Source organism: Monodelphis domestica, chromosome 1, assembly GCF_027887165.1.
Source record: "Monodelphis domestica isolate mMonDom1 chromosome 1, mMonDom1.pri, whole genome shotgun sequence".
NCBI lineage: Eukaryota > Metazoa > Chordata > Mammalia > Didelphimorphia > Didelphidae > Monodelphis > Monodelphis domestica.
In genome coordinates, this window is record NC_077227.1 from 351,997,272 (window position 1) to 352,015,042 (window position 17,771).

The 17,771-nt window shown below is 39.0% G+C and overlaps 1 protein-coding gene across 8 annotated transcripts in view; it reads right to left on the reverse strand.

Moving 5' to 3' along the window:
- The window catches only part of LOC100029463 (proton-coupled amino acid transporter 1-like), a 91,894-nt gene that overhangs the window by 35,482 nt on the left and 38,641 nt on the right, over positions 1 to 17,771 (reverse strand). For 4 of the 8 annotated variants that reach the window (XM_007473903.2, XM_007473902.2, XM_056811488.1 and 1 more), the window contains exon 4: positions 14,774 to 14,862. The exons of 2 other annotated variants lie outside the window; for them this stretch is intronic. In XM_007473903.2, coding sequence (XP_007473965.1) covers positions 14,774 to 14,862 — 89 coding nt within the window. Of the gene's footprint in view, positions 1 to 1,195; positions 1,285 to 14,773; positions 16,125 to 17,771 lie in introns of those variants that run through there. 2 more of the 8 variants (XM_056811487.1, XM_056811485.1) reach the window with 2 other exon arrangements.

Below are 17,771 nucleotides of genomic sequence, written 5' to 3' on the forward strand. Positions count from 1 at the left end.
GACATTTATCCTGGCTCCCTTCCATCCTATTTCTCTTCTCATTTTCCTTAAGGTATCTTCATGTTTCACAGTGTTTAGTCCTCTTGCTTCTCTGATTATCTTTATTTGGAAATCAGGATGTCCAGAACTAGGCTCTGTACTTGAGATGTGATCTTATGATCTCAGGGAAGAGCCACAACCCAACTATTGTCTCTTTCTTCCTGAACACCAGACTCCTATTCAGACAGGTTAAGGATGCTTTCACTTGTTTGGCAATCCCATTAGGCTTTTTATTCCTATTCAATCTGTAGTCACTAAAATCCCACAGACTTCTCAGATGAATTACTGACTAGCCACATCTCTTATGAAGTGGTAGAGCTGATTTTGGTCATGTGCTAACCTTCACTTTTATCCTTGTCAAATTTCATCTTATTATAGTCAGTCCATTGTTTCAGTCTGTATCTTTTTGGATTTTGACTTGGTCATCTGGAGTATGTATTAGATATCCTAGGGCAGCTTAGGTGGTGCAGTGGGTTGAACTCTTGACTTGGAGTTCTACCTTGGAAAACATGAATTCAAATCTAGCCTCAAACATAAGCTATGTGATCCTAGGCAAGTCACTAAAAAAACAAACAAACAAAAAAAACCCCTCGATCTGCCTCAGTTTCCTCTTCTGTAAGATGAGGATAACAATAGCACCTATCTTCAAAGGTTGTTGAGAGGATCAAATGAGATAATGTTTATAAAGCACTTTGCAACTCTTCAAATAAATAAATGCTAGTTATTTTTGTTGTTGTCCCTCCTAGCCTGATGTCAGCTGCAAATCTGTTAAGTATTCCAATTATGGTTTTGTCCAAGTCACAGCTAAAACTGTTAAGCAAAATAGGGGTGAGGGCAGAATGGTGCTCCAGCTGAATGAACCAAGACTAGAAGGGAAACATACAGTATTTAGATGATGTGATCTCATTGTGGGCAAAGGCAGCACAGTGACACACTGGCTTTGGAATCATGACTATCTATCTTCAAATCCAGCCTTAGATACTTACAATCTATGTGACCTGGAAAAGTACTTAACTCTGCCATGGTTTTCTTTCTTTAAAAAAAATTAATTAATTATTTTTATTTAAGTATTTTCCTATCATTAAATGACTTATGCCATAGTTTTCTGATCTGTAAAATGAGCTGAAGAAGGAAATGGCAAACCTAGTATCCTTACCAAGAAAATCCCAAATGGGGCCACAAAGATTTGGACATGAGTGAAACGACAACAACAATCTCATTGTGGGACAGGCAGGAAATAGGCATCTAGGGAAGAGAGAACAGAACAGCTACAATCAAAGATACAAAGAAGATCAGAATTGGTTTGTTCCCTCTCCATTAGGGATCCTACTGTATGTCCAATTTTTCTAGAATAATTGTTTTCTCATTCTTCTGGATTAAATATTTGACTTACTGGATAAAGGGATTAGATAAGATGAATAAAAAGAGAAGTTCCAGTCCCCATGAGGATTTCTTAACCTTAAGGGATGAAATGGATAATTTCAATTATAAGAAATTGAAACTTTTTTCAGGAATAAAATACTCATAACTAAGATAAGAAGAAAAGTTGTTGACTGTGGAAAGCTTTACATCAAATATCTTTGATAGGAGTCTGATATCTCAATAATATAGAGAATTAATCCCCTTGTATAAGAAGTGTATCCTTCAGTGCATGAGGGATCAAATGACACAAATAAATGGCTTTCAAAGGAAGTGCAAGTTATTAATAATGATATAAAGACTCCTGCAAATAATTAATAAGAGAAATGCAAATCAAAAAAGCTCTAGAGTTTTACCCCACACCCAGAAAATTGGAAAAGATGACAAAAATTGGGAATGGTCAATGTTGGAGAGGGCAGTGGAAGGCAAGAAACACCAATATACTGTTAGTGAAGACGTAAATTGTTACAACCATTCTAGAGAGACATTTGAAATTAGGTTAAAAATAAATAAAATTTTCATACCCTTTGACTCTTTACTGAGTATGCATCCCAGGAAGGTTGAAGGCAGAAAGAAAGATTCCATATATATAGAAAAATATTCATAGTAACACCTTTTTTTGTGTGTGTGATAGAAAAGAACTAGAAACCAAAAAGATTCTTTTAGATTGAGGAAAGGCAATACCAACTGTTATACATGAAGGCAATGGAATATTAATATGCTGGGAAAAAAACTACAAATACATGGAATTTTATAAAGCATGGGTAAGCTTTGAGAGAACAGCTTCAGGGAAGTAGAGAAGCCAAATGCCAGATTACACAGGTCTGAGAAGTAAGTGGGTGGTAGGAAGGAAGTAGAGCCAGTAAGGGTAGATAATTCTTCCTTGAGATAGATAATAGAAGGGAGAAGATGTATAGCAAGATTTGAGGGGTTGGCAGACTCAGGTAAAGTATTTTTTTCTTTTTTGAGGAAGAAGCAATGTGGTACATTAAGAAGAATACTGCTAAAGTCAGAGATGGGGGTTCATATCCCACCTTGGTTTTTAATCCTTCTGTGAATTTGTGCAAATCACTTAATCTCCCTAGGCATCAGTTTCCCCATTTATCAAACAAAGGAGTTGAATTAGATGGTCTCTAAGATTCCTTACGGTTCCAAATTTCTGATCCAGGAATATATGAACCCTGGGTACATTTGTAGCCAATAGCATACATAGAGATTAACTGAAGATTAGGAAAATTGAGGTAATAACTGATGGGACAACCTACAAGAGGAGAGAAGATCAAGGTCAAGGGTTTAACCTCAACGAATTGAAAAGAGATCCCTCATTCCTTGGTGACAAAGGAGAGGTCAATGAAAAATGTAGAGGACATTGAGCTGTGGAATAGGAGAAAAGAGCACGAAGAGAGATGTAAAATTGAGATTTGAACTCTGGACTTCAATCCCCACAAGTCCTTGCTCCTCTTCCCCCAAATGCTTTGTAATCTCATGGAATTCTGAGGTGGGCGAGATCGAGAAGGTACTTAAGCTGATTGCAAAGGCTTTTGAGCTTTCTCTCTCTCTCTCTTTCTCTCTCTCTCTCTCTCTCTCTCTCTCTTTTGTACTTCCATTTTGGGGCAGATGTGGTTCTTTCCATAATGTAAGTGAGGTCTTGTCTAGGCCTCTGGCCTAGGCACGTTTTCCTTATCCTGTATTTTCTTTAATCCTTAATCCTTAATAAACCTCTAAAAAATATAATACTCCTTGCAGAGAGAAACTAATTTCTATCTGCCTCAGTCTCCCCCTAAATTTTAACTGTTACAGTTGGCGTAACCACTTCGGGAGAAAAAACTGTCAATCTTCTCAGACCTATTGTGTTTGCCGCCCACCCCACCCGGCTCAGCCCCTTTTGCCTGGGGGCATTCAGCCCCCAATCCAGACCTGATTCAACCAAGATTGCAATCACCTGGTACCTGATCTCCCAGCCCTGCCTGCCTGTTTCTGTGCCCCAGACCCACTAGCGTGACCCCAGTCGGTTCATCACCCAGATTCTTGGAGCAGATCACTCAGGACTCATTGCATCCAGCTGGTAATGGTGTTGGCCACATGGGCGAAGGGGAGAGACGAGAGGGAAAGGAGAATGGGTAATTTTCCCTTAGGCTAAGGCTCCGAGTGGGCGGCCTGGGCTCCAGGTGGACTGGGGCAGGAGGAGGTATCATATCAGGGGAGAGAGAAAAAGGGAGAGAGAAGAAACAGATTTTTCAAACAGAAACTTAATAGCAATGGGCTGTTTAAAAGGATACCTTTTGACTCTTCTGGTAATTTCATTGACTTCACCTGCCTGTCAGGGAGCAGACTCAGCCCAAAGATTCAACTTTAACTTTGAAGGGGCAAATGGGTGGCCCAGCGAACTGGGAGCCAGGCCCAGAGATGGGAGGTCTCTAGTTGAAATCTGGCCTGAGATACTTCCCAGCTGTGTGGCCCTGAGCAGATCACTCAGACCCCATTGCTTAGCCCTTACCACTCTGCCTTTGGACAATAGACATTTAAATGGATAAGAACCCAAGGAACCTAAAGACTGGAGGTTCTAAGGCATTTCAGACTCCAATGGTTTATAAAAAATCTCTGTATTTCTATTGCATTTCCTGATTGTTCTGTTTAAGATATAACTTTGTGATTTGAAATTCATATATTACTGGATTGAATATTATTCTGTTACACTGAAGGTTGATTGCATTTATTTTAAATGTACTGAGTTAACTACTGTTAAATTCTGTTGTTTTTCCCCTATAACTGTGCTGAAAAAAATATTATTGAATAAGCCCATATATGAAAAAACAGTTTTTCTATTTTGCCTTTGTAAAATTGTCATAGAGATAGATGGACTTCTTCAGAACTGGTTATAATTGTATAACAACCTTGGAAAAATTTAATGTGCTAAATACCTCAAATGATTTTAAGGGTTTTTTAAATATGATTTTTGGAATTTTTTTTAATAATCTCTGGTTATTTTTGCCTGCCCCTACCATGAGGTAAGGCCAATACTAGCTGAAGTGAAATATATTTTATAACCCCCAACCTTACCGAATTTCTAAATATGTGAATGGAAGTTGGGCAGTTAATCTCAGGGCATTTGTATCCCTATAAGCCTCCAAAAAAAGGAGCACCCCTTTATTTATACTCTTCAGCTCACTACTTTACTTGCCCCAGAATGATATATAGATTTCTTGATTATGTTCTTAACCCAAGATGAGTTTTACTTTGTTTTAAAAAATATGTTTGAATACCAAGGTTGAAAGATTGCTACATTTGTAAAAATTGTGACAAATATCCATCAATTCATAGGCTTTAAAAAAATGCCATACCACAACTTATGTGAAATGTGAAAGTGTGTTTGTTTGCTATTGTAATTAATTGGGCTATTGAGAATTTTGGGGAAATTGATATCTACATATTTGTACTACTGTATTTTTAAAAATGAAAAAATTGTTAACCTTGTTCAATTCATTTGACTTCTACTCACAGTGATCATGGCCACATTAAGAGGAAATGGATCTCATTTTTGGTGAGAAAGCCTTGTAATCTTTATTTTCTTAGCTGACACAGAGTGTCAATGATTATAAGCTATATTTTTGAATTTTTTAAAGCTCTTTTATTATTATATTTTTCTTGCATGTGAAATATACTATTTGTTTTTTCTCTCTTTTTTATATTTCAAGCACATGTCACCAGCATTAAGATTTTCTTTAAACTTTTTTATTTTTCAGTAATATAAGTTTAAGATACATTTGCTAATGCATGCCCAAAAAGGCTTGTGACTATAAAAATGATGCCACTAATTATTTAATAAATTATGGGACTTTGCTTAATGATTCTGTCTGATTCCAGGACAAGATATACACACAAGAGCCATTGCACAGTGCCAAAGAAAGGCCAATCCAGGATGGATTGATGCACTTCTAGGCCAATACAATGGTCTTGAACCTAGTGTGAAGACTCGAGGTTACTGTGTTTAACATTGTTAGACATAGGCTTTCCTTGTGTCCACACTCATTCTGAAGATACTCACAGACAAGTATCCCCAAAACCTTGGCTCCTATAATCTGGTCCCCTTTTCTGCCTCTCATAGTGTGGTACTTTTCTGTATTCCTGGCTATTGACTGGCTAAATGCATCATTGCTTAGATCATTTTAATTGGGCCCTGATTGAAGGACCTGTTATAGATTTATTTTTCTTTTACTTGGAATTTTTACACATAAGACTTTGATAGTCTATATTTTCATCCAGAAATTTTTTCTTTTCTTTTTGATTTTTCTGATATCTTTTTAATTTCTCTTGTCAATTGATTCATATACCTCATACCTCAGCCATGCATCCCTAATTGAACCTTTTTTTTAAAAATCACCCTCTTAATGGGGGGAATGTAAAAAAATATCATTATTTAAATTGCAAAGCTTAAATCCCTTTTGAGATGAATTTTAGGTAAAGAAGATGCTACCTCTCTGAACCCAGAAACTGAACTGTTGGAGAAGACATAATGAAGATGCCTCCAGACCACAAGTTGCACAAAATTGAACTTTGGGTGTGGTTAATTGAACATTTATTTGTATGTATACTTTCATGCCAAAGGGGACTGCCCCTTAACTGGCTTTTTGTCAATGCGTTCAGCAATTATTGTTTTTTTTTCTTATCCTCAAATTATTGTAATCTTTAAATTGATTGTGTTTTTATGATCCTTTGGGGAAGGACTTCTTCCCAGAGGATCGTTTTAATGGGGAAATGTAAAATTGAGATTTGAACTCTGGACTTCAATCCCCACAAGTCCTTGCTCCTCTTCCCCAAAATGCTTTGTAATCTCATGGAATTCTGAGATGGGCGAGATCGAGAAGGTACTTAAGCTGATTGCAAAGGCTTTTGAGCTCTCTCTCTCTCTCTTTTGTACTTCCATTTTGGGGCAGATGTAGTTCTTTCCATAATGTAGGTGAGGTCTTGTCTAGGCCTCTGGCCTAGGCACGTTTTCCTTATCCTGTATTTTCTTTAATCCTTAATCCTTAATAAACCTCTAAAAAATATAATACTCCTTGCAGAGAGAAACTAATTTCTACCTGCCTCAGTCTCCCCTCAACTTTAACTGTTACAGTGATGGCTTTTATTTTCTAAGTAAAGGAAGAAATGAGGTCTTCTTAGGGAAAGAGAGTTTTGTGAATGGTTTTGGGGACTTGAAAAGAAAGGAGAAGATGAGGAGAAATGAGATGCTCCCCCTCCATGAGATTATATAATGTGAGTTGATAAGGAATAGAGTCAATATAGTTTCATGACTTCTTTCAGTAACATAAAAGTAGAAAGAGCACAGAGTAGGGGTGATAGGATTGAAGACTAGCAGGATGCGCGTGGTGGTAGAACAAAGGGAAAACACGTTCAAAGGTGGAGGATAATGAATAGAAGCAATAGTTAACTGTCAGATATGTTGGTGATGGAATACTATTGTGCTAAAAGGAATAACAAAGTGGAGGAATTCCATGGAGAATGGAACAACCTCCAGGAAGTGATGCAGAGCGAGAGGAGCAGAACCAGGAGAACATTGTACACAGAGACTGATACATTGTGGTACAATCGAAGGTGATGGACTGCTCCATTAGTGGCAATGCAATGTCCCCCAACAATCTGCAGGGATCTAAAAAACACTATCCACAAGCAGAGGACAAACTGTGGGCGTAAAAACACCGAGGAAAACCAACTGCTTGACTACAGGGGTTAAGGGGACATGTCTGAGGAGAGACTCTAAATGAATACCCCAATGCAAATACCAACAACACAGAAATGGGTTTGAATCAAGAACACATGTGATACCCAATGGAATCATGCATCGGCTATGGGAGAGGGGAGGGGGGAGGAAAAGAAAATGATCTTTGTCTCTAATGAATAATGCTTGGAAATGATCAAATAAAATATTGTTTAAAAAAATAGTTAACTGTCAGGTTAAGAATTTTAAGAGGAGGAAAAAGTGCAAGAAAAAAGCAGGCAGGATCATGCACCTCTAAGATAAGCCAGCCCATAGATCCTACTTAAATAGTCCACATACTAGAGTTCCTGCAGTGGAAAACCTGAGAGTGGTTGATGTCTTTGTCATGTCAGTGTGATCTGTGGTCACCTGAATATGCCAACCATAGTGACAGCAAGCCACTGATATAATTCTGTAACATGAATATCCCTATCTGTAAGCCCCAAACCATCAGCCAGAACAGTCTTTCTAATTTGTATTTGTATCTCCAGCACTTAGCATAATACCTGGCATACAAAAGGCACATAATAAATGTTTATTTACTGACAATACTGCCATACTAGGGCTACATCTGCAGTACTTTGTTCATATTGGAGAACTTTGATAACCTGGAGAAAGTACAGGGCTGATCAACCAGAAAGCTGAAGGGCCTTCAGTTCATGTTGTATGAAGTTTGGTTAAAGAACTGTGAAGGTTAGATTGGAAGAGAGAAGAGTGAGAGAGCATGACATCTGTCTTTAAGTACTTAAAGACTCATCTTGTGGAAGAAGGATTAGGTTTGGTCCCAAAGGGAAGAGCCAGAAACAGTGGATTATGAATAAGAAAATCTTGCTCAGTTGTGTCCTACTCTGTGACCTCTTTTGGAGTTTTCTTGGCAAAGATACTGCAGTAGTTTGCAATTTCCTACTCCAGCTTATTTTATAGATGAGGAAACTGAGGCTAACAGTGTTAAGTGACTTACTTGCCCAGGGTCATAGAGTAAGTATCTAAGGCTGGATTTGAACTCAGGTCAGGACTTCCTGACTTCAGGCTTGGCATTCCATCTACTGTGCCACTTAGAAAATCTAAGTTTGACATAAGGAAAACCTTCTAACAACTGAGACTTGTTCCAGTGTAATGGGCTACTGCAGGTGGTCATGGGCTCTCCTAAACTGGATGTCTTTAAAGCAAAGTTTGGATGGCCACTTGTTAGGTATATGATAGTGACAATGGTCAGATTAAATGTCTGCTGAGGTCCCTTTTCACTCTCAAATTCTCATTCTCTGAGTTTGAAAAGAAAAATCTATAGGATGAGAGGAGACTCATTTATGAGAGAGCAGAAATTCCAGAGGGACAAGGATTGGGCAGTGGTAAAATTGACTCAAGCTAGACTGATGTTTGGGTTGTCCATGATAAAAGAAGCAAGTCAATGATTTTACTTATGTATTATTATTTTTTTGGTAGACAGTCACCCTGAAACATTAAGGGAGAAGGAGGTAGTAGTTCGTCAGGCTTAGGAGGAAAGAAATATTAGCAGTTCCAGGTTCCAACCTTCCTGGGTCCCAAGATGAAAGAGGGAAAAGTCAATATGGGAAAGATGCAGCAGAAACAGAAGCATATTATCTCTCCAAACTGGAAACCTGGAGGTGTGAGTTTGAGCAGGGTATCTGGGTTAGTAAGTCTGGCTGGACTTGAATTGAGGGTTTTTATGGATATAGGCAGAAAAGAGAGGAAAAAGAAGAGAGCAGCCACAGGAGCCTCTGTAGGTGGTAATGAATCTTCTTTGTATATACTACACATATGGATATTCTAGCCAGACCACACAATTCTCTGTCCCTTGAACATTTCCTGCCTTTATTACTTTGCTCATCCTTTTCCTAGTGTCAAAAATATTATTTCTCCTCTTCTTTGCCCATTGAATTCCTACTTCATAAGTTCATAACCTCGTAAATTCAAATCTGGCCTCAGATTGTGTGACCCTGGGCAAATCACTTAATCCAGCTTGCCTCAGTTTCTTCATCTATAAAAATGAGCTCAACACTATTTCAGTATCTTTTTCAAGAAAACCTCAAATGGGGCCCTGAAGAGTTGGACATGACTGAAAAATGATTGAAGGCAACTAAAAAGTATATAACACAGTAATCGACATCAATCAACCAATCCAGTCACTCTTTTAGGTGCAAGAGGGCCCAAACCAAAAAGGAACCAGTAACCTCAAGTTTACATTCTTTTTTTTTTTAACCCTTACTTTCTGTCTTAGAATGGATCCTAAGTATCAGTTCCAATACAGAAGAGTGGTAAAGGGCTAGACCATTAGCATTAAATGGCTTACCCAGGGTCACATAGCTAAGTGTCTGAGGCCAGATTTGAACCAGGACCTTCCATATTCACGTGTGGCTCTCAATCCCTGAGCCACCTAGCTGCCCCAGAGCTTACATTTTATCAAAGGAACCCAATATGCACATAAATAAGTGAAGACAACATCAATAAAGACAAAATTATTTGGAAGAGAGGACAGTATTACTACTGTCCAGGGAGAGGAAAGACTTCATGTAGAAAGTGATGCATGAGCAGAATTTTGAAGTAATCAAGGAATTCTAAGAGGGTGAGGAGAATTGGGGCTATATAAATGTTTCTTAAGTGAATAAATGAAGGTATCAAATGACTTAATAGTCCAGAGCTTGGACTTTTTTGAGTGAGGGCTTCTATAGCTTTTAAGAACTGCCGTTTTAGATAGAGCAAAAATTGGAATTCTAGATAATATATGTGAATACCAAGGTCATAAGAAGCAATATTTTGTAAAGGGAAAGCACTGAATATAAAGTCAGGACACCTAGACTGGAATTCTAGTTCTACCTCTTACAAGCTATATAAACCAAAGGAAAATCACTGCACCTTTCCTGAGTCTCTACTTCTTCATTTCTAAAATGGGGATAATAATACTTGCATTGACTATTTTATAGGGTTATCATGAGAAGAGCACATAATGAACTGTAAAATGTTTTAGAGCTGTCAGCTGTTACTGCTGTTATAATTACATTAATCCCTTCCACAGCAGAGATTAGGGGTGTGGTCTAGAAAATCTGCATAAAACTTTTGGTGCTCCTTTCATACCGGAGAATGTCCAATTTTTTTTCTATTTTCTTTTGTGGAGTATTTACAGTATCTTATTATAAAATTTGGCTAATTATGCACTTTTGAGTTTCTAAGCATTTTTTTTTTTGTGTGTCATCTGCTGGTCTTGAAATGTCTGCTTCCACAAAACTCTCCAAAAATTTCCACTTATTTTCTTATGCTGACCGGGCAATATAATGAAATTTCAGTGGGGAAAGTTGTGATATGGAAAGAATAACTGTATTTTGGTCTGTCCTTTCTACTCTCTCCCTTTAAGAAAAAAAGGGAGTAGCTAGGTAGTTCAGTAAACCTGGAGATGGAAAGTCCTGGATTCAAATCTGTCCTCAGGTACTTCCTAATTGTTTGACCATGAGCAAGTCACTTGACCCCCATTGTCTAGCCCTTATCACTCTTCTGCCTTGGAACCAATACTTAGTACTGATTATGTCATAAAGTAAGGATTTAAAAAAAGAAGAAGAAAGAAAAACTAGCACAAACAGTTCACAGGAAGTAAGCCAGCTGTCCATCAGAAGCAAAACCAACTGAGTGTGACTGCCCTGGAGAGAAGCCAATGGCAAGGAATAGAGTCATCATCACTATCACTATTCGTGATAGTCAAAATAGTTCTAATTGGCATCAAGGAATGGTACTGCTGTCTAATTACAAGATAGTAACAGAGCTAATTGTATAATGAAGGAGATACAAGAGGATAAAATAATTCTGTTCTAAGCAAGGGTATGTCTATGCACTTGGTAAAAAGTAGTTTTAAAAGCCATAAGATAATAATGAGTAAAAGACCAGTGTGATCAAGAATAGATAGACAGAGAGACAGAGAACATAGTTTAATCAGTAGATTTCATGAAAGTATTGGTGAGAATTGTTGCATCAATTGGTAAGTAATTCATTCCTTGAGCCCTTACCATCTTCATCTATGCTAAATCCAAGAAAGGATTTGATTTTTTTAACTACTGAGGCTCAGGGGGGCCAAGTGAGATTCAAACCCAGTACTTTCTTATTCCAAGTCCAAAACTATTCACTGCACCATACTGTTTCTCTAGAAGAGTTAAAAATTAGCAGATAGTGTGCTGAACTTGGAGCCAGGAGTAGTTGAAATCAAATCTCACCTCAGACATTTATAATTTGTGTGATCCTGGGGAAATCACTAACCTCTGCTCAGTTGCCTCAACTGTAAAATGAGGATAACAATCCCAGGGTAGTGAAGCTCATTGCTCCTGAACAGTGGAAAAGAGTGCCTTGGGAGGTAGTGACCATACCATTTTCTCAAAGTATTCAGAGTTTGGGTAACTCTCAGGGCTGTCATAGAGATCTCTGGGTGTTTTTTTTTAAACCCTTACCTTTTGTCTTAGAATCAATACTAAATATTGAATCCAAAGCAGAAGAATGATTAAGTGACTTGCCCAAGGTCAACCAGCTAGGAAGTGTCTGAGGTCAGATTTGAACCCAGGATCTCCCTTCTCCAGGCCTGGCATTCTATATATTGAGCCACCTAGCTGTGGTGATCCCTGTTCTTAGTAGGGTTTGGTCTAGATGACTTCTGTAACCCCTTTCTAGACCAATCAACATTCAAGCAGTATTTATTAAGCACCTATTATGTGCAAGTCACTAGGAATACTAGTGCAAAGAATGGAACAGTCCCTGTACAAACTGTACTTACATTCTAATGAGGGAGACAAGTAAATGCAAAAATATATGCAGCAAAAAATATAAAGGTAACAAATTGCATACATGCAAACAAGGTACTTCAAATCAAGACATGGAGATTTGGGAGGGAGAGTGCTAGCAATTGCAGGGATCAAAAAAGACTTCATGTAGAAGATGATGCAACTCTTTAGGAAAAGAGGGGCTCTGAGAAAGAGGTAATAAAGAATTTCATTTCAAGCCTGGGGGATGGCCAGAGCAAAGGTAGTGAGGTGGGATACGGAATGTCATGAGCAAAGAACAGAGAGAGAGAGAGCCAGGAGAGAGAGTGGTCAAAAGTGTGCCAAATAGCAGACAAGTCAAAAAAAGTTAGGAAAATTAACAGTTAAGTGACTCATTGGATTGAGAGCCTGGCCAAGAGATGGGAGGTTCTGGGTTAAAATCTGGCCTCAGATACTTCCTAGACCTGTGACCCTGGGGAAGTCACTTAACACCCTTTGCCTAGTCCTTACAGCTCTTCTGCCTTGAAACCAATAAACACAGTATTGATTCCAAGATGGAAGGTAAGGATGAAAAAAAAAAAAGATCAGGACTGAGAAAAGAACATCATCTTTGGCAATTGAGAGATCATTGTTCATTTTGGAGTGAGTAATTTCAGGAGACTGATGAGGTTGAAAACTAGATTGCAGGAATTAAGGAATGAGCGAAGCAGAGGCATCTGTGGGTAGATAACTTTTCAAAGGAGTTTAATTCTAATGGAAAGTAAATTAAACTAATTAGCCGTAGAGCTTTGGGAAAGTTGCTCAACCTTTCTAAACCTCAATTTTCTCATCTGTCAAATTGGAATTACAATTCTTGCCCTGTTGAGCTCACATGGATCAAAGGAGATAACATAATATGGAAACATACTGAAAGGAATAAAGCAAGCACCATCAAAAAAAAAAAAACCAAACAACACCCCTTTTTTTCAGAATACTATGTATTATGCAAAATATAAATTAGATCTCTCTTCCCAGAGGCATCAAATTGACTTTGACAAATAAAGATAAAAGGGAAATGTTTAGAAGGTACTTAGGAGAATGAAGTGTGATATTGATTCCAGTTGTCTTGAGGGAAGCGTTGCACTGGTCATTTTGTTGAGTCATCTCCAACTCTTTGTGACCCCATTTGGAGTTTTCTTGGCAAAGACTGGTATGGTTTGCCATTTTCTTCTCCAGTTCATGACAGATGAGGAAACTGAGGCAAAGATGATTAATTGATTTTCCCAGGATCACACAGCTAATAAGTGTCTGAGGCTAGTTACAAACCTAAGAAGATGAATCTTCCTGACTCCAGTACTGGATGGAGTCTCTTATCTACATTATCTATTTATCTACTTATCTATTGTACCACCAAACTACCCTTTTTGCATTGGTAGAATTACACTATATATATGAGTGTACATGTGAGTGTAGCCATTTTCATAAGGTCAGTCAGTTAATGAATGAATCATCAAATGAATGATCAGTGAACCCAGGAAGAAAACATTCACTTAATTCACAATTAGGCTGAAGCTGGTATAGTAGAGAGAACACAGGAATTGGAAGACTTCGATGTTTATTTCCAGTTTTGTCCCTGACTCATGTGACTTTGGACATGCTTCTTTTCTCCCTGGACTTCAATTTCATTTTTTGAAAAATAAGGAGACAGGCCACATAGCTGCTAAGTGGAAAGGTAATACTAAAATCTAGGCTTGGTTGGAGGTCTTATTGCCTACCTCCCAAGTGTGACCTTAGGCTAGTAACCAAACCTTTTTACATCTGAATGCTTCATATATAAAAATGAACTAAACCAGATCTTATATATCTAATCTTACCTGGTCCTGCCCTAAAATTCTCCTATCTTACCTTGTACTATTTCATCCTAATGACCATTCCACCACAAACTCTATATTCCAAGTTCTTAGTTTGACTGTTCTTTTCATTTAAGTACATTTTATTAACAATTTTATTTTATATGTCACCTATATTCACCAATGTATCCTATCCAGCACCTCAGAGAACCATTCTTCAAAACAAAGACTAAAGAAAAAAAACCCCAGCTCAATAACCCCAGCACACACATTGAAAAAGTCTGCCATTATAAACAGCCTTCTTCATGCATAGACAATTTCTTTGGAGATAATCCTGCTCACCTGAAATTTCACTGCCCTCAATTTCTATTGTTTTGTCATTTCAATTATATTGTTGTAGTCTTAGTATAAGTTGCTTTCCTCGATCTGCTTACCTCACTCTTGCATCAGTTCATAGATGCTTTCCCATGCTTTCCTGTTTTCATTACTCCATTCTTATGGTATATTACAATTACATAACATTATTATATATTATTATTGTATTATAACTGTATTATATTTATTATAACTTGTCAAGCCATTCCCCAATCAATGAGCATTGACTATATTTCCAATTATTTATTACTATTAAAAGTGCTGTTATAGCTATTCTGATGTATATGAAACCCTTATTCTATCACTGACTTTCTTAGGTTATATATATCTAGCAGCTTCTGGTCCAAGATTATGGACATTTTAGTCACTTAAAAAAAAACCTTACTTTCTGTGTTAGTATCAATTTCAAGACAGAAGAGCAGAAAGGGTTAGTCAATTAGGGTTAAGTGACTTGTTCAGGATCACACAGCTAGGAAGTGGCAAGGGACAGATTCAAACCCATATCCTCCCAACTCTAGGTCTGGTGCTCTATCCACTGTACTACCTGGCTGTACCTCACTTTTTTTTTTCATTTAAGAAAAGGGAGAGGCATGTCTTACCTGTGGCAGAAGTGGTGAGCACACTTCACCAGGATGCCCATACAGTGTATAACCATGATACCTAACACCAGCAAACTGAGAGGTCCCACCTGGGGGAAAAAGATGGGGAGAGGAAGGACAGATTTCATTTGTAAAATGATCAAAATCCAACTCTGGCTGCCGAAGATCAAACTCTTAAAACATGACTCTGGAGAGGGTGACATAGTGAGTAATGAAAAGAGGAATAGTAAAGACAGAAAATGCTCTGCATTAATTATCTCATTATTTTCCCCTTCAAACCCACCATTCTTTCAGTTCTCTATTATTGTCAAGGGTACTACCATCTTCCCAGTCACTCAAGCTTGCAACCTATGTGTTAGCCTTGACTCATTACTCTCTTTCACCCTCCACTCTATATTCTATCAATGACCAAGTTTTGTCATTTCTACCTTTGTAACATCTCTCAGATATGCTTCTTTTTCTCTTCTGAAATTACCACTACCTTGGTGCCCAGTTTTTGCTATAGTCTACTGGTTAGTCCCCCACCTCAAATCTCTCCCCATTCCAATCCATCAAACTAGTCTTTTTTTTTTTTTCCCACTTGCTCTCTTTATTATAAGGGATGGCTCTCTGGGAAATGAAAAGCAAAATAGGTATTTCCTTCTTTTGGGGGAGACAAGTGGTGGGCAGTAGCTATAGAATGGCATCCTGTTATGTTGTATCATTCTACTTAAAGATGTTTTTTTTTTGTTGAAAGGGTGGGAGGAGAGGGTTTTTTAAAAAAATTATTTAATTATTTAATATAGAATATTTTCCCATGGTTACATAATTTATGTTCTTTCCCTCCCCTCCTCACACCCCCCTCCTGTAGCCAACAAGGGTTTTACATGTGTCATTGATCAAGACCTATTTCCATATTATTAATATTTGCACTAGAGTGATCATTTAGCGTCTACATTCCCAATCATATACTCATCGAACTATATGATCAAGCAGTTGTTTTCCTTCTGTGTTTCTACTCCCACAGTTCTTTCTCTGGATGTGGATAGTGTTCTTTTTCATAAGTCCCTCACAATTGTCCTGGATCATTGCATTGCTGCTAGTAGAGAAGTCCATTACATTTGATTGTACCACAGTATATCAGTCTCTGTGTACAATGTTCTCCTGGTTCTGCTCCTCTCACTCTGCATCACTTCCTGGAGGTTGTTCCAGTCTCCATGGAATTCCTCCACTTTATTATTCCTTTTAGCACAATAGTATTCCATCACCAACATATACCACAGTTTGTTCAGCCATTCCCCAATTGATGGGCATCCCCTCATTTTCCAGTTTTTTGCCACCACAAAGAGTGCAGCTATGAATATTTTTGTACAGGTCTTTTTCCTTATTAGAGGATTCTTATTTTAAGAGAAGGGTAGGATCTCCAGCGGAGATGAAGTGTTAGGGTCCGAGCTTCCAATGCTAACCTAGGCTTGCAGGGCAGCAGCAGCAGCAGCAGCTCAGTAGTGTGCAATGGGAAAGGGGCCCAGGCCTCTGGGGAAGCAGGGATCAGAGAAGCTTCTGTCTGGTCATAGGGATCCCACCGAGGACGGGGTAAATGTTAGTGGGATTTGGGGTTGCCATCTGTTTGCTCTTTGTCATTTTAGTGCTGGCCTTGGCAAGCTCTAACCCTAAGGTTTGTGGATTCTCCGAGTCAAAACAAATGCCATTCAGTGCATTTTTGGCTGCTTCTGCCCCAGTATGGCTGTCAAAAGTCACAAAACCTACTGGCTGTTTTGATGTGAGTTTGATCAGTGACCCTTCATACTTCTTAAATGACCGGAAGAGAAGATGGAATTTTCTTGGTTTGATGTCTACAAGGAGAACACTGACAGACAGCATCCGGACCTCCTCTTCTAAGCTGCAGCCCAGGCCAGAGCCTAGCTGGTGCGCGTGCTGTGCTCGCTATCCGGCTTCAGGTGGCTCCTGGTGCGGGAAGGGGTTGAAGAGGAGGGAGGGAGAGAGGCAAGAGGAGGGGGAGGAGAGCGGCGCCGCGCGCGATTGGAGTGGAGTGGAGTTGGGGGGTGGGAGGATGATCAGCGGCAGGTGAATTCCCTGGAGTGAAGGGTGGAGCAGGGTGGGGGAGGCGTGCGGAGCTGTGAGTGGGGCAGCGGCCGTCTTGGGCTGGGGTCACATCAAGTTTGGCTGGTGCGGGCAGTCGGAGCAAGAGAAGTGCGGGTGCAGGGAGGCGGTTGGGACCCGAACTTCAAACTAGTTTTCCTAAAAACAAGGGCGACTGTATTACTCTCCTATTCAATAAACCTCGGTGGCTCCCCATTATCTTCAGGATCAAATATAACTTCTTCTATACGACCCAAAAACTTGGCCCCCTTCTACCAAAACTTTCCTACCTTCTTCGAATTGATACTAAATATCAATTCTAAGTTAAAAGCCCAGTAAGAGTTAGGCAATCAGGGTTAAGTGACTTGCCCAAGGTCACACAGCTAAGAAGTGTATGAGGCCATATTTGAACCCAAATAATCCTGTCTCCAGGTCAGACTCTCAATTCACCATACCACTAAACCACCCCTCCCTTCCCAATCTCCTTAAACTTTGTTCCCCTACTACCTTGTGATCTAGTGATACTGGACCCACTTATTGCTCCTCCAACCCAACACTCCTTCAGGGAAGTTTTTTTTCTTTTCTCCTTCATCTTCACTTCCTGGCTTCCCTGGCTTCCTTGAAGTCTCAGCTAATTTTTCACCTTATGTAAGAATCCTTTCCAAGTCTTCCTTAATCTTAGTGTCTTCTCTCTTCTCTCAGAGACTACTCCTAATTTATCGTGTGTGTGTGTGTGTGTGTGTGTGTGTGTGTGTGTGTGTGTGTGTGTGTGTGTGTGTGTGTGTAATTTTGGAGGGGGGGTTATGTACATCGTTGTTTGGATTTTTCTCTCCTTTAGCCTATGAGTCCCTTGGGTTTTTTGTTATTGGTGGTGGTGGTGGTTTTTGCCTCTTTTTGTATCTCTAGCATTTGGCACAGG